General features: G+C 49.7%; 8 protein-coding genes across 8 annotated transcripts; 2 read left to right on the top strand and 6 right to left on the bottom strand.

The window, feature by feature from the left end:
* Positions 1 to 372: 372 nt before the first annotated feature.
* YALI1_B13828g (uncharacterized protein) lies at positions 373 to 4,585 on the bottom strand (the record flags this gene model as incomplete). The annotated part of the gene is made up of 3 exons (XM_500711.3): positions 373 to 4,343; positions 4,400 to 4,454; positions 4,508 to 4,585. The coding sequence occupies 3 exons, from the start codon at positions 4,583 to 4,585 to the stop codon at positions 373 to 375; spliced, it is 4,104 nt and encodes a 1,367-aa protein (XP_500711.1).
* Positions 4,586 to 7,385: 2,800 nt separating this feature from the next.
* Positions 7,386 to 9,557, top strand: YALI1_B13800g (uncharacterized protein; the record flags this gene model as incomplete). Its single annotated transcript, XM_500710.3, has 1 exon — positions 7,386 to 9,557. The coding sequence occupies one exon, from the start codon at positions 7,386 to 7,388 to the stop codon at positions 9,555 to 9,557; it is 2,172 nt and encodes a 723-aa protein (XP_500710.3).
* Positions 9,558 to 10,728: 1,171 nt separating this feature from the next.
* YALI1_B13737g (uncharacterized protein) lies at positions 10,729 to 13,653 on the bottom strand (the record flags this gene model as incomplete). Its single annotated transcript, XM_500709.3, has 1 exon — positions 10,729 to 13,653. One exon carries the CDS (start codon positions 13,651 to 13,653, stop codon positions 10,729 to 10,731), a length of 2,925 nt encoding a protein of 974 aa, XP_500709.3.
* Positions 13,654 to 14,051: 398 nt separating this feature from the next.
* Positions 14,052 to 15,080, bottom strand: YALI1_B13723g (uncharacterized protein; the record flags this gene model as incomplete). Its single annotated transcript, XM_500708.3, has 1 exon — positions 14,052 to 15,080. The coding sequence occupies one exon, from the start codon at positions 15,078 to 15,080 to the stop codon at positions 14,052 to 14,054; it is 1,029 nt and encodes a 342-aa protein (XP_500708.3).
* A 2,409-nt stretch (positions 15,081 to 17,489) lies between these two features.
* Positions 17,490 to 18,749, top strand: YALI1_B13699g (uncharacterized protein; the record flags this gene model as incomplete). Its single annotated transcript, XM_500707.3, has 1 exon — positions 17,490 to 18,749. One exon carries the CDS (start codon positions 17,490 to 17,492, stop codon positions 18,747 to 18,749), a length of 1,260 nt encoding a protein of 419 aa, XP_500707.1.
* Positions 18,750 to 20,493: 1,744 nt separating this feature from the next.
* YALI1_B13662g (uncharacterized protein) lies at positions 20,494 to 21,150 on the bottom strand (the record flags this gene model as incomplete). Its single annotated transcript, XM_500706.3, has 1 exon — positions 20,494 to 21,150. The coding sequence occupies one exon, from the start codon at positions 21,148 to 21,150 to the stop codon at positions 20,494 to 20,496; it is 657 nt and encodes a 218-aa protein (XP_500706.1).
* A 1,242-nt stretch (positions 21,151 to 22,392) lies between these two features.
* On the bottom strand, positions 22,393 to 23,295 carry YALI1_B13641g (uncharacterized protein; the record flags this gene model as incomplete). Its single annotated transcript, XM_500705.3, has 1 exon — positions 22,393 to 23,295. One exon carries the CDS (start codon positions 23,293 to 23,295, stop codon positions 22,393 to 22,395), a length of 903 nt encoding a protein of 300 aa, XP_500705.3.
* A 1,362-nt stretch (positions 23,296 to 24,657) lies between these two features.
* On the bottom strand, positions 24,658 to 25,995 carry YALI1_B13614g (uncharacterized protein; the record flags this gene model as incomplete). The annotated part of the gene is made up of 1 exon (XM_500704.3): positions 24,658 to 25,995. One exon carries the CDS (start codon positions 25,993 to 25,995, stop codon positions 24,658 to 24,660), a length of 1,338 nt encoding a protein of 445 aa, XP_500704.3.
* Between the last annotated feature and the right edge of the window lie 554 nt (positions 25,996 to 26,549).

Genomic DNA, 26,549 nt, shown 5'->3' with positions numbered 1-26,549 from the left:
GGAAGGGGCTTTCGTATCATAACTAATTTATTGTATATTGCACAAGACAGTAGAGGCTACCCGATTGGTGCAGTAATTACACATATTTCTGATACGTAGACGACTCTACAATACAGACGAGCCTTTGCTGTATTAGTTAATCGATGCCTGTAGCCTTACTAACAAGTTGAGTAGCTCTTCACAAGTATCGACAATAGAAATGTCCGCAGCATTGGTTGTGTTTGCTGAATATGGTGACTCGTTCCATCAGGTCCTCCAGCTAGATAATATACTCCCGCGCTCATTAGTTTGCTTGATCACAAGCTGTTCCATAATTATGTAATCCGTTATATAAATACAAGGACCTGCCTATACGCTACACACTGATCATAGCTAAAACAACTCCTTGAAATGCTCAATCATGAACAACGTTGAATCACTCTTGTGATGCACGTCGGCGATTTCCCGTTCGCCGGACGTGGCCCGTGCTAAAGTTGGGGCAAACACCATGGCCAGGTTCTTGTTGCTCATCAGATTGGTCTCGGCATGTTGAGTCACCCGGTTGAGATGTGTGCATAGTCGAGCCAGACATAGCGAATGAGCTGTAGGCAGCTTTTGTAACACCTCCCGCATCTTTTCCACCTTCACTTTGTTATCCTGATGAACACTAGACACCTGGATGAAGGCGTCATAGCTAGAGGCAGAAATGAGGGGATCAGGCAAATACCGCAGGTACTGCTTGAGAGCAGAAGCTACTCCATTGATGTCGCCGCTGAGAATCTCCTCGTAGTTGGCCCGCTCGTCGTAATGTTCGAACCGAGCTTCAATCTGCTCAATCTGTGTTCGGGCACCAGACTTCCTGTAGATACCCTCCTGAAGCATGCCTCGTCGCTCCACCTCCTCAATGCACTTGGTCACAATGGCTGGCACCTTGTTGCCCTCAATCTGACATCGTCGGGTGATGGACACCTTGAGCAGACTGCTGACTTCGGAGTCAGGAGGAGAACTTACCGCACCGGAGGCACTCTGTGCAATAGTAGCAGTGTTGGTGGTGTTGGAGCTGTTGTTTCCACTGCTTCCGCCCTTGAACCAGCCGTTTCTAGTTTTCGTTGGTTTGCCAGACGGAAACGAAATGTTCAGACCCGTGTTAACCGAGGTTGAGTGGGACAGGCCACCGCTCTCGTGCTGACCCGACGACGAGGGAGACAGAGCTGAGGGCTCCAGGTTGGTTACGGCAGGGTGCTCGCTGGTATGAGGCTGCTCAAACACCTTGGTGAAGCCCTTGACGGCACCCTTGGTAACGGCAGCCTTGGGTCGCTTCCAGAACCGTCGAGCCGTTTGTCGGTCTCGCTTCGTGTCCACCACTTGGCCAGCCTCAAGGACAGTCACAGTAGGCTCCTCGTGGTCGTCCAGATTTGTCACCGCAGGAGTATGTCCACCAGCAGGTAGGTGGTTTGAAGAAGAAGAAGCAGAACCAGACGTGACAGGAACCCGCTCCACAGAGCTGCCGGGAGGACCGTTGGTGTACTCATCAGGATGGTAAGCCTGCACAATGAGGTTGCCAATGTGGCTGAGTCCCCCTTCCTCTCGAGGAGCGGGAGCAGGAGCAGGAACAGGAGGAGTCGATCTGTTAGAATCCTTCTTGAATCCGAAAAGGTTTCCACCGGCAGACTTGCTCGCGCTGGTGCTGTTCATCATCGCGGAGCCATGCGTGGGATGGTACTTGTCAATGAGGTTGTTGGTGAGCTCATTATTGAGGTCAGTCAGCTGGGAATTCTTGACGTTGAGAATCGTCATCTCTTCACAAGCCTCCTTCTTTCGCCGGCTCAGATCCTCCACTTCCACAGCCAGTGCCTCCTTTGCCACAGACAGGGTGGCAATCTCGTCCTGCAGCTGCGTCTTTAGAATCGCCATTTGGGCGGTAAACTCCTCAATCATGGCCTGAGGGTCGTCATGGCCCTTGGCCTCCTTGAGAGACGCCAGCTCTCGTCGCGCAACTTCTCCCTGGGCGTGCAGAACCGCAATAGTCTTTCGCTTCTCCGACAAAGTAGAGTCGTCGTCAGCTGCAGAAGTTGCGGGCTGCGAAGGGCCTGATTGAAGCTGTCGTTCCAGCTCAGCAATGCGTTTTTGAGCAGCAACCAGCTCGTTTCGCAGTGCAGTGGTGACCGAAGCGTCGTCCGAAACACTAGGTCGTCGGTCAGCAGAGGGCGGGTACCGCGGCGACTGATGCGAATCTGAAATGCTTCTCTGGTGGCCCAGAGACGACGTAGGCGAAGTTATAGTTTTCTGCAGAGGCGAGTGCTGGCTCTGGTGGTGGCCCTGATTGAACGGCAGTGGGTTGGAGATCATGCCGGTCAGCTCGGAGTCAAAATCAATGGCAGAAGAAGCCTGCAGGATGGGCAGCGAAATGTCAGGCGTCTTGAGCCGGTCCTTGTTGGCTCCTCCATTGGAGTCCGTTCTTCGATGCCAGGGAGAGGATCGAGAGGGAGTCACCATGGAATGGTTAGGAGCAGCGTTTGCGGCAGTTCGACCGGGGGTTCCTGGAGTTGCATTGCCGACATTCTTGTGGAACACGCTGCCTGCCCGAGAATGTGTGCTCGACGAAGAGCCCAGACGATCTCGCTTCTGAGGGGTATGTGGCACCGGCGAGTCATAGTTGTTGTTAGCATAGAGCGCCGCGTCAATCTCCTCGCCGTCGTCCAGCACAATCTGCTGGGACCTGTTGGCCGAGTTTGTATGAGCGTCGTGTCGAGGAGACAAGGGAGAGAAGGGGGCAGCTACGCCGTGCTTGGAGGGTTCGGGAGTCAGGTTCTTGTTTGTGTTACCGCTGCTTCCCGAGTCAAGGCTGCCTCGAGTGTGCTCTCCGGAAGGTCGGGGAGACTGGCCTCGTCGATGAGACCGTTCAGGGACCTCTCCCTGCCACATCTGCGGCGTCTGCTGCTGATGCTGCTGCTGTGCAGTGGGCATAAGAGTGCCGTGCAGAGCGTGTGACAGAGCCCTATGGCGACTTCGCTCCTCCTCTTCAGGTTGCAGGTGCTGATTCTGGGGAGTGGCAGAAGCACCCTGGGGCGCCTTCGTGGGCGATATCTTGGGCGTGACGGTGATGCCCGAGTCGGTGGATCTGGTAGAAACGTTGCTCTCAACCTCGTCGCGCTGAGGAGACGGGGACGAGGCGACAGAGCTGGAGACGGTAGCTTCTGAAGACGTCTCTCGAGAAGGGTCGGTTGTCTCGGACTCCTCGTGTTGACATTCAACAACAGTTCCCTCCTTGGACTCCTTCTCTTTGCTATGAATACCCTCGGATCCAATACTGATGAATCCCTCGCCCTCACCAATGGGGGACTGGTTTTCCTTGTCGCTCTCGGTGGGTTGTTTAGCCACAGAAGACGACTTTTGTGTATGCATGTCGTCTCTGAGCGAGTGTCGGGGCGAGTAGTGGTGGGTCGAAGGAGGTGTGGAAACGGCAGAGGAGCTGTCCACCAGAGGTTCGTGACCAGGTTGGGCTCGAACTGCGTCCTCGAACTGTGGCGATTGGTCTTTGTCTGAGCCTCCAGAAGTGGGCGTCAAAAACGGCATAGTGGAGTTTGAGATGGCCGACAGTCGTTTCTCGGACTCCTCCAAGTCGCCCAGACCTAGAGGAATCTCCTGGATATATGACTGGTGCCGCATAGACTCTTGTGATGTGGTGTTTTTGAGATTGTGGAGGTTTTGAAGCGAATCCTGTCGCGGTTTTGGTGGTGGTCGAGTCTCCTCCTTCATGTTGTTATGAGATGTGTTTTCGAAAGGCGTCGAGTCGCGCGAAATGTTTGCGCCAGCAACGGTGGGAACAGGTGAAGAGGAATTGTCTTTGGGAGGCAGTTGAGGCAGGTCCTTGTCCTTGAACGACGAGTTGTTGCGCTGTATGGATGGTCGGAACGAGTGCCTGTGTGACCGCACAGACTCGTCGGTGCCTGTTCTGTGTAGCTGGGGCGCCGTGATGGGGATGGTGTAGTCCGAATGCTTTGAGTCGACCGAGTCGCGGTGGGAGGGGTTCATTAGGGCCTCTCGCTCGCGGGCTTCGCGTTCGCGACGGGCGGCCTTTTGTTTACGTTTCTTGGCCAGTAACGCCTCGTGGCAGGTCATACAGAAGATTCCCTGGGACGTGCGGGCGTAGCGCAGGTCTTCAATCTTCTTTTTGCAGTTGCGACAGCAGAAGCACGACGAGCAAAATGCCTGGTCGCCGGTGAGAATCGCCAGATCATCGATTTTTTTGCCGCAGCCGTAGCAGTGGTAGGAGCAATTGGCGCAGATCAGCGACCCGTTTCCGAGCACCAGCAAGTTGGTGTCTCCGTCAAGTAGCGAGTCACATGACGAACATCGGAAGCCTATGTTAGATGCCTTACTTTGGTGATGATGTCTCCGTTTGTTGTGGAATACTCACATTCAACATGCCATCTGTTTCCTCCTAGCTCGTAGGCTCTTCCTTCTTCTAGTATCTGTGTTAGCAGGCCGTTGGGCTCAGACGTGTGGAAATCCAGTGGTGACTCACCTTGGAGCACTTTTTGCAAAAGTGGACCTCGTTGTCTTCTGGGTCCAGAGAGGACACGATGGACTCGGGCGAATCCATGTTTGCAACTGCCTCTGAAAATGGTATGAAGAAGCTTTCGTGTGTGACCGAGCTCGAGTCGTTGCCGCTGTCGTTGTTGTTGCTGTTGTTTTTTTCGTTGCGATCAGATATCTGGCTGCTAGAAACCAGTCTCTTCACAGTCTGTTCGTCGCCTTGGTACTCCGTGTGGTGATGGTGATGTCTGTCGCTGCGAGTATGTTCGGAGATGCACACGTCGGATGTGCCTTTAGTGAGCAGGAGCCAAAGCGTAAAAATGGTGTACTGTGTAGCCCAAAGGCTTAACTGTAAATGTCAGAAGCCTAAGTGGAACCAATTGGAGTGAAGCCTAAAAAGACGCCTCTGTCTCAGACGCTTAGACCCGTAGCCCAGAACTGTTACGGGACGAACCAGGGGGGTGGGGGAGGATGAGGGGACGCGGGGCATTGGAGAAGGACCATGGGACGCCATGGGGGCCGGTTTCCAGCGCCATCTACAACCAACGACGCCTCGTCTCCACTTACACTCCTCCCTCTCAGACTCAGCCTCTCCTCTGGATATGCCATGATATGCGCGCGCTCCAACTGCACTGGAGAAACCGAAATAGACCGGACGCGTGCATAGCAATGTACAGCTGCTACTAAAGATCGTTTGGCACCGATAAGTGTCATTGTTCGACGCCTTTTTTTTTTTTTTTTAATCTCTTGTAGAGGGTGATGCGGTGTTTGGTGCGAGCATAGTATCGTCCACACTGGCACTGATGCCACCACCATACACTACTGTACGAGTACTGTACATACTCGACTCGTATGTGATATAAGTACTCTATGCTGGGCCACCTAAGGCTCGTATCTCTTCCACTTTAAGTGATCTACAGACCAGTCCGGTTAACACCAAGGGGCCGCCAGCCGCTCACACAGTCGAATTCGGACCCTCCCACGCGTCAACAAGGTCCAAAAACGATAAACTCGAGGATCAGCGCCTTACCCCTTTCCCCTTAATTCCACCGTGTAGGCCCCTATTTGGAGTTTAAAGGACAAGCGAGAGAGTCTGGCGGCAGCACAGTGGGATAATATGGGGGCGCTACCGTAGTACTGTGGAGGTTTTATTTCGACGACGGGTCCGGCCACCTCCTACCGTGGATCCCAACTCTACCGATTCTATAGCTCCTTACGCTCAACGTTAGTCTCTGGCTGTACCAGCACGTACCAGAACGTCGTCCAAACTCGCACGTACATTACAGTGCTCCCAAAGTGGATGAATGGACAGCCTGAAGGGTGGACGCTGCAAATGAACACTACAAATGAACGTCAATGGTAAGTTGATTGTGAGCTCGTATACTTGCCCATACGAGGCCAACCGCGCGATGCAACCCGAAGTGTAGCACTCCAAGCACAAGTACTGTACTGGCGCTCGTACACACACGAATAAGTCACATCATAAAGGCACAAGTCCGTGCTGCTCACACCTGTTCATGCAGCCACTCACGCCCACCCACGGCTGCTATTTTAAGATGCTCGATGGACTACGTCATAGAACCGCCGCTGTATACATTTTACGATTTTACGAGCAGCACTTCCAGACAATGTACATAAAAGTACATGGTACCAATACACACGATAGTCCACGGAACCCCATCTAAAATGTCTAGATCCCGGTTTAAATCGCCCGATTCTCGTCCCCTCCTCGTCCACATCCGGTGACAGGTGTGTCTTTGTCTCAATGACGTGTTCCGTACGTCTTACAGCCGTCGTCCCCGTCACCACCAATAGCCCGATCTGCACTGTTGACGCGGGGTAGTACAAGCAATACAACCAATGGTTGATTAGGAGCTGGGTTGGTGGTACAATCACTCTTGGATGGTGTGTGACCTGGCAATTGTCTGTGGTGTCAACGCAACTATCGTACGTGTGCACTGATCCCCATTGTGTTGCTCCAGTAGGCGGTCCTGGTAGCGCTGTCTCTCCTTGGCTGTTTCATCGTGAGTCAAAAATAGCTGGCAAATGAAAGATGGGAAAAGTGGGCTCCGCGCAACAAGTACAAGTACAGTACAAGTACAATTGCAACGTGTTTCATGATATCCAACTCTATGCCGATTGTTTACAACCTATGTGTATCGTACGTACCAGAGCCACGTGAGCTGCCGCATTATGATAACGCTGCCAGCTGTATTCAGATGGTAACAGATCTGGCACCAGTACGTGGATGTGTATGAGTACCTACTCGTAGTTGCTTCTACTCATAACTGCTTGTACTCATACCTTCTTACTCATAACTGCTTGTACCCCCATGGCATGTCAACAACAGTAACAACAGCTCTCCACAACATTCAAAACATACTGTACGAAGACGTTGACTGTTGAATGTCTCACCCTGTATCATCTTCCAGACTTACAAGGGCGCGAATCACGCACAGGCACAATATTAGCCCTCCCCACAGTCTCCACAGAACAAGCAAGATCGTATCGTACAGTAGCCTACATACTGTAGCTCTTATTCCTACCCTTCCATAATTCCTTCCATCCTTTCCGACACTATAATTAGCTTGCACGGTCTACACCCACACCCCACCAAACGGAAACAGTAGCTGCAAACACGTCACGGATTCTCCACATTCCGTGTCGCCAAGACGTTTTGATTGGCGAATGGCAAAATCACAACCAGCTAGAGCCTTATGACGTCACCTACAAGTATCTCCCCCTTCGGCCAACCCCAACCCTAATCATGCATCGACGTGCAGAAAATTCAGGCAGAACAAAAAAAATTAGGCAGTCTGCATACCAAAAAATTCAGGCGTGAATCCACATACACAAGCCTGACCAAAATGAGCGAAACTGGATCGAATTTAGATCCCGCCAACGTGGACGCCACGACATTGCCTCCGATTGGCGTTCCTGAAGCTCCGGCGCAAGCGGCATCTCCGCATTTGGCTACTGAAGAGCCTTCTCCCGACACAGTCCAATTAGCAGCTGTTGATGAAGTTGATCATCAGCAGACTGCTTCTATCGCTACTTCTGCTGCCTCCCAGCTGCCTATAATGGAGCCTGCTGTGATGGATGCTGGCTCTGAAGCTGCTCAGGTGGATGTCATGGCTGTTGATGCTAATGAGCCTGCAAGTAATCTTGGTGATCCTGCTGCTGACAGCCGACCTATCGCCAATGGAGAGACGACCCAGACCAACATGGCTAATTTGGATCCTCCTCAGAACGAGGTCAGAACCATGGCCAACGGAGAGACCATGGCTGTGACCTATGCTGACTTGGGGGGTCCTTCTGATGAGATCAACTCAGAGCCTGCAAAAGACATCAAGACTGCTGCAGATGGAGAAACTATCGCTGCATCTTCTGCCAATCTTGGTCCTGAAGAATCTGCTCAGACCGTTGAGCCTGTCGCCGAGATCATGGTTGAACCCGCCCAGATTAAGACAGCAATTGATGGAGAAATTACTGCTGAGACGTCAGCTGATTTAGGTGGAGTTGCGGACTCTGCTGGTACGGTTAAGTCAGTCACTGATGGAGAGACGTTGGCTTCAACTTCTGCTGATCTCGGAGGACCTGCTGAAGGGAATCTTGAGCCTGCTAACGTGAATATAGCTACTGATGGAGAAACCATTGCCTCTACATCGGCTGATCTTGGAGGACCTGCGGCTGATGTGAACATGGCTGATGTGAAAACGGCTACCGACGGTGAAACGAAGGGCGAATCTGAAGGCAAGATTGATCCTGATACTGAGAGGAAGGAACAACCTGGAGACATAGTTGTTGACACTGGAGATGCTATTGATCGCGCTCTGGCTGAGGAGGCTGCTGAGGCTTCTGATTCGTCGTCAGACTCTTCGTCAGATGATTCTTCGTCAGATGACTCTGATTCCGAGTCGGATGGAGACCCTGAAGAGACCAATGTGGCTGGCGAGGAGGAGGAGGATTCTACTGGACCTCTCAAGACTGCCAACGAGCAGATTGATGAACCCATCCCCCAGCTCCCCGAGGGATTCGCCATCAGCGAAAAGACTGCCATTGAGCATGTGGGAACCCTCCAGTCGGTGACCAACAGAACAGCTGTGATCAAGGCCACCGTCTCTGGGGAGTTCCGGGTTCTTGGAGACGACACAATCTTCTGTTTCGAAGACAAGACCATTGTGGGAGTTCTGTTTGAGACCTTTGGACTTGTCAAGATGCCCTTTTACTCTGTGCGGGTCAGCTCGGATGAAGAGGCTGCTGCCCTGAAGGAAAAGGTCGGGTCTCCCATCTACTATGTTGCTGGACACGCCAACTTTCTGTATACAGATCGAATCAAGAGCATTAAGGGCTCAGATGCGTCCAATAACTACGACGAGGAGGTACCCGAGGAGGAGCAGGAGTTTTCCGATGACCAGGCCGAGATGGAGGTCAAGTCTGCTCGAAAGAAGAAGAAGAAGGCCAAGAAGCGAGCTGATGGAGGGGAGAACGAGGACGCTCCCAAGGAGGTCAAGAGACAGAGGAACGACCGGTACAAGGAACGAACGGATAACAGGCAGGGAGGAGGTAACAACTACAACAGCGACAGCCGATACCACAACAACAACCATGGCAGTGGATACAGTAACAGCAACAACCAGAACAATAACAATCAAATGTATCCACTAATGCCTGGAGGAATGAGTTTCCCGGGGATGGGCATGGGCATGGGCATGCCACCTATGCCTCCCATGCCCGGTATGTCTCCCTTGCCCGGTATGCCTCCAATGCCCGGCATGCCTATGATGCCACCTGGAATGCCGTTTATGGCCCCAGACCAGATGCTGCAGATGCAACAGCACTTTGCGCAGATGCAACAACAGCAGCAGCAGCAGGCCATGTCTCAGGGCATGTCTCAGCAGCAGATGCAACAGTGGCAGCTCCAGCAGCTCCAGATGCAGCAGGCAGCCATGTTCCCCCCTCCAAACAACAGCAACAACCGGCATAATGACCAGGGTCAAGGTCACCAGGATAGAAATAACCCCAGACCCTATTCCTAGGGATACTATTTAATTTAATGTATACTTTAGACCACTTGTAGTTCGTGAGGTCTAGCCGTTTCACTGGTACTCGTACTATACCATAGGACACTGCCACCCCTTTGAATCAATGAGATTGCTTGAAAAAACACACCAGAATCTTTCACCCCCTTCATTCTAGTCCACGCGCTAGTTGACAATGGTGCTTAAAGGATCATCGTGGTTGGTGAGGCCTGTATCTCGTTCGTATCGTACAAGTAGGCATTTGACGTTTAATTGTTCGACGCAAACAGTGAACCACACCATTCTTTCCGACTGTCATTGCAATTCTGCAACCCCTGGTGGTGTTTCCGCGTATCTCCCTACAGGCCTGATATAAAAAAGTGGACTAGTGTGCGCTAGCGTGCAGTTAGTGGTTTGTAGAAGAATAGTATCAACTGTGTCAATATAACGAATTTACTTTCATTGTAGCATTACCAATGAACGTGCCCCCACAATGGCTTAGTTGTTGGTATCAATATGTGTCATTCATGGCTCTTATCGGTGTTACAAGTACATACTTGTAGCTATAGGTTTTTATTGTGGAAATCCTTCTGCCGCACATTTTTACTGGACCATGACACTAAACGTGTTTAATTAGTAATATTCGTGTAAGCGTACATTCATTTCAAAGGTTATTCTTTCACGGCAAAGTTATAATTAAATGAATGTATATGCAGAAAAAAAAAAAAAAACAGGATCTAGGTATTTCGATAGATGTTTTCGAAGTAGGGGAACGGTTGCAACTGTTGGATTTGCTTGTCCTACTTGTACTTGTACAAATAACAAAGACGTTGCAATTTTCAGAATAATTTTGGCCAAATTTGGTCCAATGTTACATTCATTTGTGGGAGCTACTTTGGGTGGGCATGCAGAGTCCGAAGTTGAGCGAAGAATGCTGGTTTCTGAAGAATTTCCAGAAACGAGAAGAAAGATATGATTTCGAAGCGTCAAACTGCTGTCTTATTCGTTTTTACCTGCCAATTGTAGCTTTTGGTTATGTTTTTTTTCGTATCGTCATGTTGGAGCTGTCATACCCTTGTACAACTGATACAGAAAGTACAAGTAAATACAATGTCACGATACAATGTTCAAAGTACAAGTATGCAGCGTATCGCTGAATGCAGAAGCCCTTACCTATATATATCTCTTCCTACTTGGATTTGGCCACCACCTCCAATGCACTTTCCACGGCCTCCTTGGGAAACCCCGCAGCTTGGGCAATCTGGATTCCATGCGAGTCCTGGCTGATACCCGGTACAATTCGTCTGGTGAACTGCACTCCCTCTAGGGTCAGAGAGTACAGACTGTGAGCTGTCCGCTGGAAAGGGTCTACTGCTAGCAGATTCTTGCTGGAGTAGTCCTCCTTTTCAAGCACTTCAGACATGTAGTATGCAATTCCGGAAGTGTCGTAGTTGTCAGGGAACAAATTTGTGATCTCGTTAGCAAAATGGGTCGCAAACAGAACTCTGGACTTGGAAAAACGGTACAGGTAATCCAGCGTAGCGTATGCGACAGCAATACCATCTCTGAAGGATGTTCCTCGTCCTACTTCGTCCAGGATAACCATAGATTTGGGTCCTGCTTGACGCAAGATGACAGAAGTCTCAATCATCTCCACCATGAAGGACGACTTGTTTCGGAACAGGTCGTCGGCCACACCAGCTCGCACAAATAGTCGGTCCACCAAACCAATCTGAGCCGATTTCGCAGGCACAAACGAGCCCATTTGAGCCAGCAGCACGATTATGGCGTTCTGACGCAGAAAAGTCGATTTTCCGCCCATGTTGGGGCCACTGACAACCCACACATATTGATCTTCGGGGTCCAGGCGGCACGTATTGGACACAAACTGCGTTCCTCCTACCCTCAACGAATGTTGAACAGTCAAATGACGTCCGTCGACAATCTCAGTGGGCCCTGATTCGACAGTAGTCGGTCGAACCATGTTGAATTCATTTGCTAGATTAGCCAGGGAAATGACAGTGTCAATGTAGGCTAAAGACGCGCCTACAGCTCGGATATCCTGATGCTTGTCCTTGATATTCTCCATCAGCCCGTCCAATATCGTTTTGGCCTCCTGTCTGATCTTGACATGGACATCGTCCATATTCTGAGCCAGTTTGACCCACTCAGGAAACACAAACGAACACAAAGACTTTCGTTTGGTAACTTCACAGCCCATGAACTGGTCAGGCATGTTATTGGGACGTCCAGAGATTGATACCACCGGGCCCATAACATTCACCTTGAGCTCCACCTTGCGTCTGGATGACCGAAACTTAGGGAACAGCTTCGTCATCTCCTCCACAATGTCCTCCTGAAGCTGTGTCTTTTTGTTATGCAGTTTGTCCAGAGTCTTGCACAGCTTTGTCATCTTGGGGGATGCCTCAGGACGAATCTCACACTCCAGCTGTCCGAAAGAGAACTCAGAAGACTCAGATTCTTCTCCAGATCCAGAACTTTCCGACAATGACGTGTCCACATCTCTCCGTTCAATGGTAGAATAAATAGTCTCGACTAAATCCATAGGAACCTGTTTCAGACGTTCCATTTGCTCAAGTAGCGACTCTGGAAGAGCAGATTTCGCGTGTTCGGTTTGTAATCGATGATACATATCGTTTACAAGCAAACAGCTGTCTGCAAACTCGAGCAGCTGGTAAGGCTTACCTCTGTTAATGGCAAACATGTTGGCAATTCGAAGAATGTCTTTGACCTGGGCCATTTGAGCCGATAGTGACAACGACAGCGGATTACGTGTTTTGAATGTCTCCACTGAGTCCAGTCGTCTCTCAATCTCTTGCTTGTGGTTCAAAGGAGCTGATAGCCACTCTGTCAGACACCGTGTTCCAGCATCCGTTTTCGTTCCGTTGAGGGTAGACAGCAAGGAACCCTTGGTTCGAGCGTCTCTCATGGTCTTGAACAGCTCCAGAGCCTCGATACTTCTCGAGTCAATCTTCATAATATGTTCGGTCGACAGCTCGACATTGGGAGGATCGAAAGTGAGAGTTCCAAGCGGGAAATGCGATTTCGAGTACTCCAAAGCCATAGCAAGGGCCTTGAGAGCATGACTATCAATTTGGGTGAGAGTGTCATTAATGTAAGCTTTTGGAACCCGGAAAAACGGCTCGAACTCGAAATCGGTAGTAGAAGTAGCTGGCTGAGAGTATGACAGAGGAGCCGACCGCAACTCCACCAACTCGGGGTAAAACTCGCCGTTCTCAAGCTCCAGTTCCTTCATTCGTTTTTCCATGACAATCTCCTGGGGTTTGATGCGCGCAATATCAGATGCAAGATTTCCAAGACTAGATCGGGACACAGAACACGTTCCCAGCGAAACATCCAGCCAGCAGATTCCTACGGGAGTTTCAGCCACGTCTTTGGTCTCATCGGGGCGTCTTATCGACTCGGGAGCAATCCAAATGCTCATCAGGTAGTTGTATCTGTTTGTAGGTAGGAAGTCCTCATCAATAAGCGTTCCTGGGGTGTAGATACGAGTCACAGGTCTTGAAAACATCAAACTTGTGCTGGAATCATCTGTTTCAACCTGCTCACATATCACCACCTTCTGCTGGTACGTCTCAACCAGAATCTTCAGGTACTTGGCCAGCTGTGTCAGAGGGAACCCAGTCATGCTAGTGAGCTTGCCCTTGTTGTAGGTCTTCTTTCCCACCTTCAGATGCAGTTCCGAGCCCCATTTGTCCGCATGAGAGCCATAAAATTCGTAAAATGAGCCCACCTGTGTCAAAACAACGCTGTCCGGATACTGGCTCATCACCGAAAACACACCAGAAACCACATCCGACGGCGACACCTCACTGAGACCCTTTGAAGGCGGAAGACCAGTTACATTGTCATCTTCCAAAACCGTCGATTCGAGTTCTACCAACTCTATCGTCTCCGAGGTTGTCTGGAACTTCTTGCGAGCGGCCTTGCCAGTCTTGAAGGCCACAATCTCCGAACTCGTGGGCCAGGCCTGGTGAGGAGTGTACGGTTGCTGTCGAGAGGTCCGCGTCACGTGAATGCCACGTGATAACACGTTGACCCGTCTCAGAACCTTCTGAGAGACCCTTTTCATGGTGCTCAATGGTGTATAGTTGAAATTTCATGTCGCGTCATAAAACGCTAAATGGAATTCGTGTTTATATCATTAGAGTTTGGAGGGCGAAGAAGAGGGTCTCTGTTATGGGGTATATTAGTATGACGAGTGTTTGGTTTTTTTACATTGATATATTGAATATATTGGCGTAAATTGATTCCATATTTTTTCATCCCTTTACCCGTCCTATTTACTTTCTTTTTGAGAGGTCCTAAGCTACAATATGTACACACATGCATCTCACAGGCACCGTCTACTTGTAGCTACTGGTAGGAGATGGATTTTCAGGGGTGATAGGGCATTTGAAGTGTTATTATAGTATACTCAAACCTGACAGTCTTTAATGCATATCTATTGACCCCTATATTGTGATAAAGCTACATGTCAACACTAGTATCAACCCTCACAACGACTTTGCCGGTGGAATGACCACCCTCCACCTTCTCCATGGCCTGTCGGGCATTGCGAATATCAAACATGGTATCAATAACGGGCTTGATCTGGCCTTTCTCGATGTACTCCTTGATTTCAGCCAGATCGGCTCCGGAAGGTCGACCCGAGAAAGCATGATATTGCACTCCATATAGCCGTCGAATGGCGTATGCAGTAACATTCACTACCTTGAGCGCCTTGGCGAGCACAAACGGAACCTCATAGTTGAACGTGTCGTGAATAGCTTCAGGAGACGGAATACCTCTCAGAGCAACCACGTAGCCCCCTCGCTTCGTGATGGCGGCGTGGGCATAAGGCTCGTTGGACACGTCGAAGCTGAAGTCCACGTTCTTGACCACCTGGCGAAAATTCACCTTTGTGTAGTCAATCACAACGTCTGCGCCCAGGTCCCGCAGTAGCTGCGCCTTGTCCTCGGTGGCTGTTGTGATGACGTGGCAGCCATACACATGTTTGGCCAGCTGGATCGCAAAAGTGCCGACTCCACCAGCACCTTTTGAGATGAAGATGGTCTGGCCATTCTTCAGGTTGCCAGCTCGAAAAGCCTGTACCACAGCCAAACCCACCAGAGGGAAACTGCTGGCGTCGGAAAGAGACACGTTTGAAGGTGCAAGTGATACAAACTCTCCCTTGACACTCACATATTCCGCCACAGTACCTTGAGGGCCAAGTGGGATCCGACTGTAGACTCTGTCACCCACGCTGAACCCGTCTGCCTTAGGGCCCGCATCCTCAACAACGCCTGCCACGTCGTACCCGAAGATATGAGGGTGCTTGTCGGACACTAAGAACCGCAGATAGCCCCTGTTTCGAACACCGTCAATGGGATTCAGCGAGGCAGCTGCTACTTTGATCATGACGTGGTCTTCGTCGGCAAGCTGGGGTTTTGGCAGATCCTCAGCGTACTCGATCTTCTCAGGACCACCGTATCCTGTTGTGAAAGCTGCTTTCATCATGGTCGGATTGGTATCGGATTGGTATCGGGAATCGTAGTGCTAGTTGTTGAAAGTGGAGTATCACTAGCGTCTGAAACTGGCACCGCACGTTATCTTTCTGTATATATTTCGAGTCAGGTATCTCTGTGGATGTTGGAGCAGTTGATATGTAAAGACAAGGTTGAGTAACATAGGAGTATACAGAACAGACCTTAGTGGGACTTATAGTATGTACAAGTACAGGTACAAGTACAAGCAAGTACAAGTGCGAGTACTACTAGAGAACTGGAGTGACAAACAAGTAGCGGCACCAGTACCTATATAAATATACCAACCAAGCTGTATTGTACATGTACGTAGTATCTTTTCATGCCACGTATCTCAAAACGTACACCAGTGTGCAAATCTATACTAACCAACTATCATTTTTTTTTTTTTTTTCCCTTTCGTTTCTACTTCTGCAAATTCACGCAAAAGAAATATGAATGATACCATTCCAACCGTCTCTTCAACGCGGACATTTGGGTTTCTATTTTGAGGCAGAAAACACTCAGCGCTCGCAAAATATCCACCAATCTCCTGTCTAGAACTCGCTGAAACAAGCCTGTACCATTCGGGCACAGTACGATTCGTGTCATCTCAACACAACCAAACAATTACCACCATGCATCCTTAGCTCGAGTCCAACTCGGTTAGTCCAACCAACGACTCTAAGTGCAACTCTAAAAGTGAGGGATATGGCCTCTGGTACCTTCATATCCGTTAAAGCCGTTAGACCGTTGGAGCACGGAAACGGACGGGAGAAGTTATGAGGCAAGTGCACGGACTGTTCCGTTCCTGTAGCGGGCGGTTGTTTCGGCGGCAGGCAGGCAGACCAAATCTCGGACCGCATGGTGACTGCATTGTCTGCTCATCGGCATCTTTTTCCCAACAACCACGTATAGGAGAGGAGCAAGGGTGATAGTCACGTGTTAGTGGCGTGCGATAGAGCGGTGACGATGGTGAAATAATAAGCGCGAAATCAATCGAATAATGACACAGGACTTGATTCAACTGCCTTGCTCTTGGACTTGCGCTGTTGTCACATGTTGCGAGCCTCCATCTCCTTTTTTTTAGGCTCGGGAAAAAGTTTTAACAGAGTTTGATCAGGTCCCCGCGATAACGAGAACGAAGTTTACTGTAAGTGGATGAAGGGAGGTGTAGTAGAGCGGAAGAGTGGACTCTGAGGGGTGTGACGAGAGACTGGGAGAGTGTGCGAGGACACTCGTACTATATATAGGAAGTGAGGAGCTGTATTTCCACCTGTTGCGTGGCTCCAACAGTCCCATATTCCTCCCCTCCCCAAACATCAGGAGCAATAACACATCATCTCATCCTCAGTTCATTTCACCCAACAAATGAGACACATGTTACAATGGGACCGTGCTTGTAACTATACAAGTATCAAGTTGCCCATTGTGTTGTATGTTCCAGAACCATTGTACCCGTACAAGTAGTTAAGCATAGCCCTTGTGCAAGAGTGTGTACGATCAATGTCTCAGATACGGCGGTGACTGCCGCTTCTGGCAGTCTTTCAACGCTGCGTTTCTTCGTCGATGGACCGGAAGAGCTCTCTTTACGAGCCAAAGGCTCCAAGAGTTTGGTTGTCTTGTACTCTCTATCTTTCCACACCGCCGCCCACAAGGTTCGGAACGACATCTCCCAACTCTAACTTTAAGCATGGCCTGTTGAGAAGCCATGCTATTCATCGGACACCTGTTCAACGAGTCAACAAGCGGACATAGTCGTCAAGTAGTGGCAGCACAGAGAGAGAGTCGTGCCAATGGGGGTCATGTAGTAGCACATGACGAAATAAGAGACGTTGGATTCATGTAGAACCGACGTAGTCACGTGAACACGTCCAAGGTCTTCCCCTCTTCACGTGCACGTGTAACTGGTTCTTTCACTCTCCCCCCCGCCATAAGTCGACCCATGTCACGGTTGAGACGTGGTCCCTCCACACTATCCACGCTGAGAGCAGCAGTATACCCCGGGCGGTTCCGTTCGGAGCTCTCTTGGCCAATCCGCACATGCGCATTATGCGTTTTTCAGGTGGTAACAGACGAGGAGTACGAGCGTGTTAAAGTGGCGGTTAGGAGAGGCGGGGCCCGTAGTTATATACAAGAGGTAGATGCGTGCTGGTGTTAGAGGGGCTCTCAGGATTAGGAGGAAAATTTGACATTGGCCCTCAACATATAACCTCGGGTGTGCCTCTGTTTACCCTCAGCTTTTGCTTGTCCCCAAGTCAGTCACGCCAGGCCAAAAAGGTTGGTGGATTGACAGGGAGAAAAAAAAAAGCCTAGTGGGTTTAAACTCGAGGTAAGACATTGAAATATATACCGGTCGGCATCCTGAGTCCCTTTCTCGTATTCCAACAGACCGACCATAGAAATGGATTCGACCACGCAGACCAACACCGGCACCGGCAAGGTGGCCGTGCAGCCCCCCACGGCCTTCATTAAGCCCATTGAGAAGGTGTCCGAGCCCGTCTACGACACCTTTGGCAACGAGTTCACTCCTCCAGACTACTCTATCAAGGATATTCTGGATGCCATTCCCCAGGAGTGCTACAAGCGGTCCTACGTTAAGTCCTACTCGTACGTGGCCCGAGACTGCTTCTTTATCGCCGTTTTTGCCTACATGGCCTACGCGTACCTGCCTCTTATTCCCTCGGCTTCCGGCCGAGCTGTGGCCTGGGCCATGTACTCCATTGTCCAGGGTCTGTTTGGCACCGGTCTGTGGGTTCTTGCCCACGAGTGTGGCCACTCTGCTTTCTCCGACTCTAACACCGTCAACAACGTCACCGGATGGGTTCTGCACTCCTCCATGCTGGTCCCTTACTACGCCTGGAAGCTGACCCACTCCATGCACCACAAGTCCACTGGTCACCTCACCCGTGATATGGTGTTTGTGCCCAAGGACCGAAAGGAGTTTATGGAGAACCGAGGCGCCCATGACTGGTCTGAGCTTGCTGAGGACGCTCCCCTCATGACCCTCTACGGCCTCATCACCCAGCAGGTGTTTGGATGGCCTCTGTATCTGCTGTCTAACGTTACCGGACAGAAGTACCCCAAGCTCAACAAATGGGCTGTCAACCACTTCAACCCCAACGCCCCGCTGTTTGAGAAGAAGGACTGGTTCAACATCTGGATCTCTAACGTCGGTATTGGTATCACCATGTCCGTCATCGCATACTCCATCAACCGATGGGGCCTGGCTTCCGTCACCCTCTACTACCTGATCCCCTACCTGTGGGTCAACCACTGGCTCGTGGCCATCACCTACCTGCAGCACACCGACCCCACTCTGCCCCACTACCACGCCGACCAGTGGAACTTCACCCGAGGAGCCGCCGCCACCATCGACCGAGAGTTTGGCTTCATCGGCTCCTTCTGCTTCCATGACATCATCGAGACCCACGTTCTGCACCACTACGTGTCTCGAATTCCCTTCTACAACGCCCGAATCGCCACTGAGAAGATCAAGAAGGTCATGGGCAAGCACTACCGACACGACGACACCAACTTCATCAAGTCTCTTTACACTGTCGCCCGAACCTGCCAGTTTGTTGAAGGTAAGGAAGGCATTCAGATGTTTAGAAACGTCAATGGAGTCGGAGTTGCTCCTGACGGCCTGCCTTCTAAAAAGTAGAGCTAGAAATGTTATTTGATTGTGTTTTAACTGAACAGCACCGAGCCCGAGGCTAAGCCAAGCGAAGCCGAGGGGTTGTGTAGTCCATGGACGTAACGAGTAGGCGATATCACCGCACTCGGCACTGCGTGTCTGCGTTCATGGGCGAAGTCACATTACGCTGACAACCGTTGTAGTTTCCCTTTAGTATCAATACTGTTACAAGTACCGGTACTCGTACTCGTACTGATACGAATCTGTGGGAAGAAGTCACCCTTATCAGACCTTCATACTGATGTTTCGGATATCAATAGAACTGGCATAGAGCCGTTAAAGAAGTTTCACTTAATCACTCCAACCCTCCTACTTGTAGATTCAAGCAGATCGATAAGATGGATTTGATGGTCAGTGCTAGCCTGGGCCCGAGCGTCACCATCAGTCATTCTTTACAAGTTGTTCCACTCTTCTCCCTACTTGAATCGATCTGTCTGGGCGCCTGATATTCGTTCGACTTGTACGATAGCGGGGTGTATTTCGAGCTCGCCGAAACCGGTTTTCCATGAATTTCCACCGATAATTCCATTGGCAATTCAATCGACCATAAGCGTATCCGGTAACGGTGAGACATTGAGACACCGATCGATTAGAGAGACTACTGTACGAGCAGTCTACTGTATATTAGAAGGAACAATAGGTAGTCCAACTGAGCTTTTAACTAGTGGGTGTTTTTTGAACGTGTTTGGAGATCTTATTAAGCAAAAAAAAAGCTGTGTTCACATTAACACCAACAAACCCTGCCGGTAGTTCCTTCAAAAACGCCACATGCATCAATCATCTTCAGCTTTGCCGATCTCCTCCTGCCGAGGTTACAACCAACTGGAGCCATCTTTATCGTGCCGTAGAGAAGCGCAGCCAGGGAGAGTTTGAGACCGGCAAAACGAGGGAATCGGTAGATTCTCAGAAATAATCCATATGGAGTCACGTGATCAGACTTCCCATGGACTTTTATATTGATATTTGTACTGTAGCTGGAGAGCAGAGTGCACATTGGCGATATGTAGAACAACCGACTTTTGAACTAGCCGATTTTTGACGAGTCGATTTTTAACGAGTCGATTTTTAACGAGTCGATTTTTGGCGAGTAGAATTTTGAATATTTAGCAGACTTGAAAAAGTGAAAAAGTCGAATAAATGAACTGAAATGTCGAAACAACGACATGAACAACAAACTGGCTACAGTGCCACAATTCATGCTGAGCTCACATTATCTGCACCTGGACGGAACATTTGAAACAAATGAAAAATGTAATATTCAAGTCCAAGTATTTCAATATCGGGATTATAAACGAATTTTCAACACCAGACTCTGTTCCAATACCTTCTTCCGAAACACCTTTTATTAGTTCAGACTAGGAGAGCACCTACAGATCAAACACGCTATCTACTGGGTGGTCCTCCACCGACAGATCCAGTCCAATTCATTACTGGTGTCGCATGCGACCTTGGACAGCTCACTTCTAAGTCATCTCTTCTCTATATGTTATGAAGTACATGTCCTTAAACCAGTGCATTTATACACGGCATTGGTCTCATCACTGTCTAGTCGGGGGTTGTTGGAGAGTGGTAGGGACCTACAGTCGTCAGTCTAATGCCATGATAATGACAACGCTGACAGTCTGATAAGTCCAGCGGAACTCGGGTTTGTCTTTGAAAAGGGGTTCCATACCATCCAAACATCCTTCGGAGTCCCCGTTTGGTTGAAGCATTACTCTCCCTGAACCTCGATCGCCTCCACATCCATAAAGCTCTGCATCTTCTCAAACCGCACGAGGCCCTCAGCACACTGACCTTCACTGAATCCAGTCATCTTGAACGCCTCGGAAGGAGGAATGGTCTTTCTCTTGTCCTTGACCACGTACTTGGTCAGCGCAGTGGCAGCCACGACCGGGCTCTTCTTGGATCCAATCTCAAACCGAGACTCCACAATCAGCCACTTCTGGTTCCAGCCCAGAACTCGCGACACAATTGTGTACCTTTGCAGCGGCTTGATCTCCTTCTTGAAGTTACAGTATACAGAGCCCACCGGAACATAGGCCCATCGTCCGTTGGCCTTGTGGGTGTCTCGCAGGAACTTGTTGAGCAGCCAGATCATGAGATCACTTCGAGCAATGTCCAGATCGGCAAAATAGGTCGAGTTGCTCTTGTGTACGTTGATGTCGCACTCCATCAGCGTGCACCGCGTGTCATATCGCCGCTCTGCAAACGGAGACGCGGGCTTATCCTTGACACCGTACCCCAGCCATTTGGGAAGCACACAGTACCGGTAAAAGTAGTAGAAGAAGCGAATGTGCCACGAAAAGGTGATGTTCTTGGCATTGACCACCAGAAACGCCGCCACGAGAGCCTTGACCACCAGATGCATTGTACTTGTCGGGGCGTAAGGTTACAATCCTTCCTTACACACACCCTTCGGATATTTATATACACATTGATATACACTCTGGTAAACTTTCACAGGTAAGCGAGAAACGCAAAATAACTCGCTTCGAACGTGTTAACCAATGGTGGGATTGTGGAAGATGGATGCAAGCATGTAGTAGTGAATGCCATTTGCGCATAGGTCATGTGATCAAAATGACCCCGACGGACCTTGTACACATGTCACACGCCACGCAATTGCAGGGTAGCGAACTTCAGTTCAACACGAACCCGAACACACGTACTAACTACTCGTACGGTGCTTGTAGACTTATGCATGGGCGGAGCAATAGCAAACAGCTATCGGCCGAGTTGGACAAAAGCAGGGGGCGCACTAAAGTCAACCGTAGCAAATGCCGCTTATCTGTTGCTGCCACACAGCATGAGTACAATGCTACTCTCCTTGGTGGTATCTCCCTCATGGCAGAAATTAAGTTGGATCTAACTCCTTTGAGACATTAACGGTCAAGTTCGGAAAAACAGGACGTGTCTAAACTCGGCTAGGGGACAGGTGGTGGTATATGGAGGATAGGGATGCGGTATTGACACATGGGACAGTTGATTTATTTAATCAGATAATGTGGTGTTCACACAACTATTCCGAGTTTGAGGTCCTCTTTCCTATAGCTTATGATTTAGGTGCAGATTATTGGCTACAATGAAGGAGAGAAAGGTCTCTGTAGTCTTTCAGCTGGAAAAATGGTTATTCCGGCATATCCATTTGATCAGAAAGATGGGGAGAATACACCGGTTGCAACACACAGGCTTTTTTCCTGCCAAATATGCCAGGTTGGACATATCCTTACAAGCCACATTGATCTGCATAACTCCAGGTCTATCGTCAACATGATGATCCCGCCAAAATACGGACAGGCAATATATACGAGTATCACATATTTAATAGCTGGAGAGTAAGTATTGTAATTCCCTCCAATAAATCAAGTACAAACACAAATACAAGCACGGGTACGTAACTACATCACCAATACTTGAAGATATACATGCCCTTTACCAATACTAACAAAATCGAATCCACAGGTATCAGTTGGCCATTTAATGCAGTTTGTATTTAATAAATCCTAGGTATCGTAAATTGGGAAGTGATTACTGTAGTCAGTGAATCACTTTAGAAGCGAATAGAGCAACGGCTCAGAGAACAGAGTGGATATGCTGATGTTTCACTCGATTAGTGTCTCAGAATCTCCACGATCTTGAGATGGTCGTCTCCGTCAGCATAAACAGAATACAGCTGGTCACCAATGGTCTCCAGGTGGAAGCCATCGTTGGTGTTGTACATCAACTTATCTCCGACTTTCATGAAACCGGTAGAAGCAGCTCCAATATCGTTAGGAGCAGTCAGAGTGAACTTTCCCTGGTCGTCGACCTTGACGAATCGACTGCTTCCAAGCTCCACCAGTTGACCATTGTAAGCCAGGTTCCATTTGGAGAAGTTTCCATGTTGCGCCTCGATACCATCATCTACCACAGCAAGCTGCAACATGTCCTGGCTCTCGAGAGCAAAGGGCCTTCGGTACGAGTATCCGGGCAGCTCGTTCACAAACAGAGGCTTGGCGATACCCTTGTCGTCTCCCTTTTCGTTCTTTGGACAGTTACTGCCGCAACCGTATCTGTAGATATCATAGGTGCCGTTGAAGCCAGGACATCCCCAGGCTACGGGGTAAGAGTCGAAGGCTAGGAGGTTCTTTCCAAAGGCGTCGTTGACAGAAAAGGGGGAAGAGTCGCTCTTGTTGTCAGGATTACCCTTTCCAGGCACCAGAACGGCCTTGTTGGTATGGTCGAATGCAATGTGGCCGCTGTAGACGTACTCCTTGTTGTTGTAGTTGAGGAACCCGTCGTCATCAATGTTGAACTCGTTTCCAGAGGCCGAAGTGTCCTTGCCGGTGTATCCCAGTGTCAGGCCACTCGAGTTGACGGTGACTTGCCCATCGTCGGAAATCAGATTGAAGTAGAAGTCGGACTCGGGGTACTTGTACTTGGGCTGTTTAGAGATATCTGCGGTTGAGTCTGCTGTCTGGGCAACAGGAGCAGCAACCGCCAGAGCTGCGAGGACGAGATTGGTGAAAAGCATGGTGTTGAAGAAGAGTTTCGGAGGATCTTCATCTATATATATACATCTATATATACTTATACCTGTACATCCACATGGTTGTACAATATTGCTGTGTGTGTGCTCGGATAAGCATGGTTCCTGCACTCTGTAGGGTTCAATGCATGTTTAAAAATGGCCTTGACGACGGGAAAAGGGGGAGGTTTGGACGGGGTAATAGAGATGATAGAGGGATGGAGTATTTGCGAATCAAATGTATGACACGAAATGTTTAAATTTCCCGGCAATCAGCTCTCAAACGCCTTTTTTCGTGGATTTAGGCACCTTTCAAAAATGCACTCAAAGACGACTAAGTTTGAAAGGGGTGTATAGTGGCAAGTGGACGAGTGCAAGTATCAACAAGGAAGTTTTATAGAGATTGAAATAGCAGGTGGAGCGACATTGTAGCTGCTGGAATGTAGGTAGGTTACGGGCATTCGAGCACATTTGGAAGTACTCCTCGAGTCCAATTCAGCTTCAGATCACGTCCACCATCCCCTCCAGTCACCCCATGTTTCACTCACCCCTCTGCTTAGAGTTGACATGACGTCAGAGGTACTTGAAACATGTAGCAGCTGACTTGTGCATGGAGATGGTTGGCGTGGGCGCAAGTAGGGAATGGTAAGTGGGTGGTTCGTATATCTGTATCGTGGTGCTGTAGTTTTATACCGGTTTCATACACACATCTGGTCGATAAATGTGGTTCAGAAAGGATTCAGAAAGTGTTGAGTGACTAGTTTAAAACTGTTATGGACAGATAACTGGCCAAGTAAGTTTCAACAAAAGAGAAGTCTGATGGGAAGTTGGGCATTGTCGAAATCGATTTCTGGTAAAGTCGAACAACTGAGGGGATATATCTGTATTTATTTGTTTTTCGCGGTGATTAATAGATCTTCAAGTACCGATTAAAGTGATAAAAATATGAAATATTACTATTTTAGGGAGACTTGTTAGCTCCACTTTCTTCAACTATTGTTCAACAAAATGCTTGTAGATACTGTAACTCGAAGTGGAGCCTCAGAACTGATACTTTCTTACACACCACTCACTAAAATATCATCAATAACAAAGGGATACCACCAAAGGACATGGGACATGATACTGAGTGATACAAATGACTACCCATACGTTCTAACCGTCTACTCATTCTTTCGTCAATGACAACTCTGCTACTACAAGGTAGCATCTATTCCAGTGCACTCCACACCCATTCTCCCTCCACCATCTCCTTCCACTTATCATACTACAAATCACATTAAACTAAAGGGGATAAAAACCGATATTGTTGTCACAGAAAAACTCCCAGGAATCGAAACATCAGAGTATTAATCTACTCGCACCAGATTACTCGTACTTGGCCACCAGTCGAACGGCGGTAGGAGCGCCTCCGGCACACACCACCTGGTCAATTTTGCCCCAGAAGAGCTTGAAGCCCTGGGCATCGGGGTTGGACAGACACACAAAAGCACGCTCGGAGTCGTTCATCATGAGCACGTTTCCAGAGTCGTTGGAAGTCACGCCAAACGCAACAGCGCCTTGGGCAACGTTATGGGCCTGACCCAGTCGCAGAGCCTGGTTATCGGGGTGAGCGTACATGAACTTGTTCTCGTTGACGTCGACCAGCTGACCGTGGAAAGCAATGTTGGCGGACAAAGCTCGTCTCTTGGCAGTGGAGGTGTTCTGGAGCCATGTCTGGCCATCTCGATCAACCGTGACAACCATGCCGTCGAGCTGAGAAGAAGATCGATCGGCAACAAGGCTAAAGGGGTTTCGAATTGAGTGGCCGGTCTGGTCCCGACCCTGGAGCTGGACGGTGATGGCTCGCTCGCCGTTGGGACAGGCAAATCGAGTATCGGGCGACATGTACAACTGGTACTCGGGGTCCACGGCTGGCCGAGTCTTGTACTCGTTGTTAGGAGGCGCAGAATACTGAGGAGGAGTGTATTTAGTGTCTGAGGGAGGAGAATCAACGTCCGTCTCCTTGTACCAGATCTGCTTCTTGTTGGTCTCTGTGTAGCTGAACTCCTTGGTGGCATCACCGACCTCGGCCTCAGATTCCTCAGACTGAATGTCCTCGTACTTCTGATCGTAGGTGGGGTTTCGGGCTGCCTGCCATCGCTGGTCGGGGCTTCGGTTGATGACACAGGCATAGGCAATGGCGTCCGACTGGTCCGTCTTGAAGTTACGTCGGGCAGTGGACATCTGGTTGAAGGTTCGATCCACACCCCAATGTCGGTCCGAAGTATGGCTGGGCGAGTCGCCAACGTTGATTCGCATCGCCGAGGTGGAGGGATCGATCGTGATGTGGTATTGCTCGGAATCATCGTCGTTCTCGGCGTTCAGGTTGCCCTGGGAGTCGATGAAAACCACGAACGGTCGGTTCTGGTTGGCAACCTTGAGATCCTTGTGGGCAGGGTTCCAGGGCCAGTCGGCGGGCTGACCATCCTCAGAGTACCCCTGGGGGTTACCTCCAACGTACAGATGGCCGTTTCGCTGGTAGATCTGTCGGTGGTGGAGAGTGGGGTGGTTCTCATTGGCAGCCTCCATGGAGTAGTGGTAGTCCGAGGAAGGGTAGGCGTAGTTGGAGTACCGAGACTCGGGGGACTCTACCTCCACGTCGACGGGAGCAGCAGACACCAGGGTGCCCAGAATGGCGATAAGGGTGGGGTTGGACAGTTTCATTAGTGACAGAAGTGGATGGTGAATGAAGACTCTGGAAGACGGCTCATTTATATAATGAAGGTGTGGTGGTCCCCCTAGGCAGTAACAGGATATCTTTCGGTAAGGTCCGCTTACCTCTTTGGTCAGAGAGGACTTGAAGGGATCTGGAAAGCTCGAAATGGAAGAAAGGGGGTATCTGCAATCGCCTTGTTGCAGGGTGATTGGAATGGTGTGCCTGTTCCTGTACTTTCTGTTTCCGGTAATTGAATGTGCAACAATAGTTGTCTCGGAGGGTCGTCCCTCGACCCCTTGCACCACCTTACACCCCCTGAAAATAGCTACGCAACATTCCCGTCGTACAACAACCCCATATCCTTACTCTTGCTGCTCTATCGTCGGAAGTAGTCGGACATAAGCAGGGGTCCCGTTGGACTTGCCTGAAGGGATGAGATGGGTAAGAAACAGTAAACCGATACACGGACAGCAACGGGTAACCGGAGCACCAAAAATCCCAAGTAGATCTCTGAATCGGCTTTGGAAGCGTGTAAATGGGGTGCGTTCAACGAGGTCGTCTG

This window comes from Yarrowia lipolytica, chromosome 1B (assembly GCF_001761485.1).
Source record: "Yarrowia lipolytica chromosome 1B, complete sequence".
NCBI classification, from domain to species: domain Eukaryota; kingdom Fungi; phylum Ascomycota; class Dipodascomycetes; order Dipodascales; genus Yarrowia; species Yarrowia lipolytica.
Note: the sequence above shows the minus strand (reverse complement) of the source record. Positions and strands in the feature narration are given on the sequence as shown.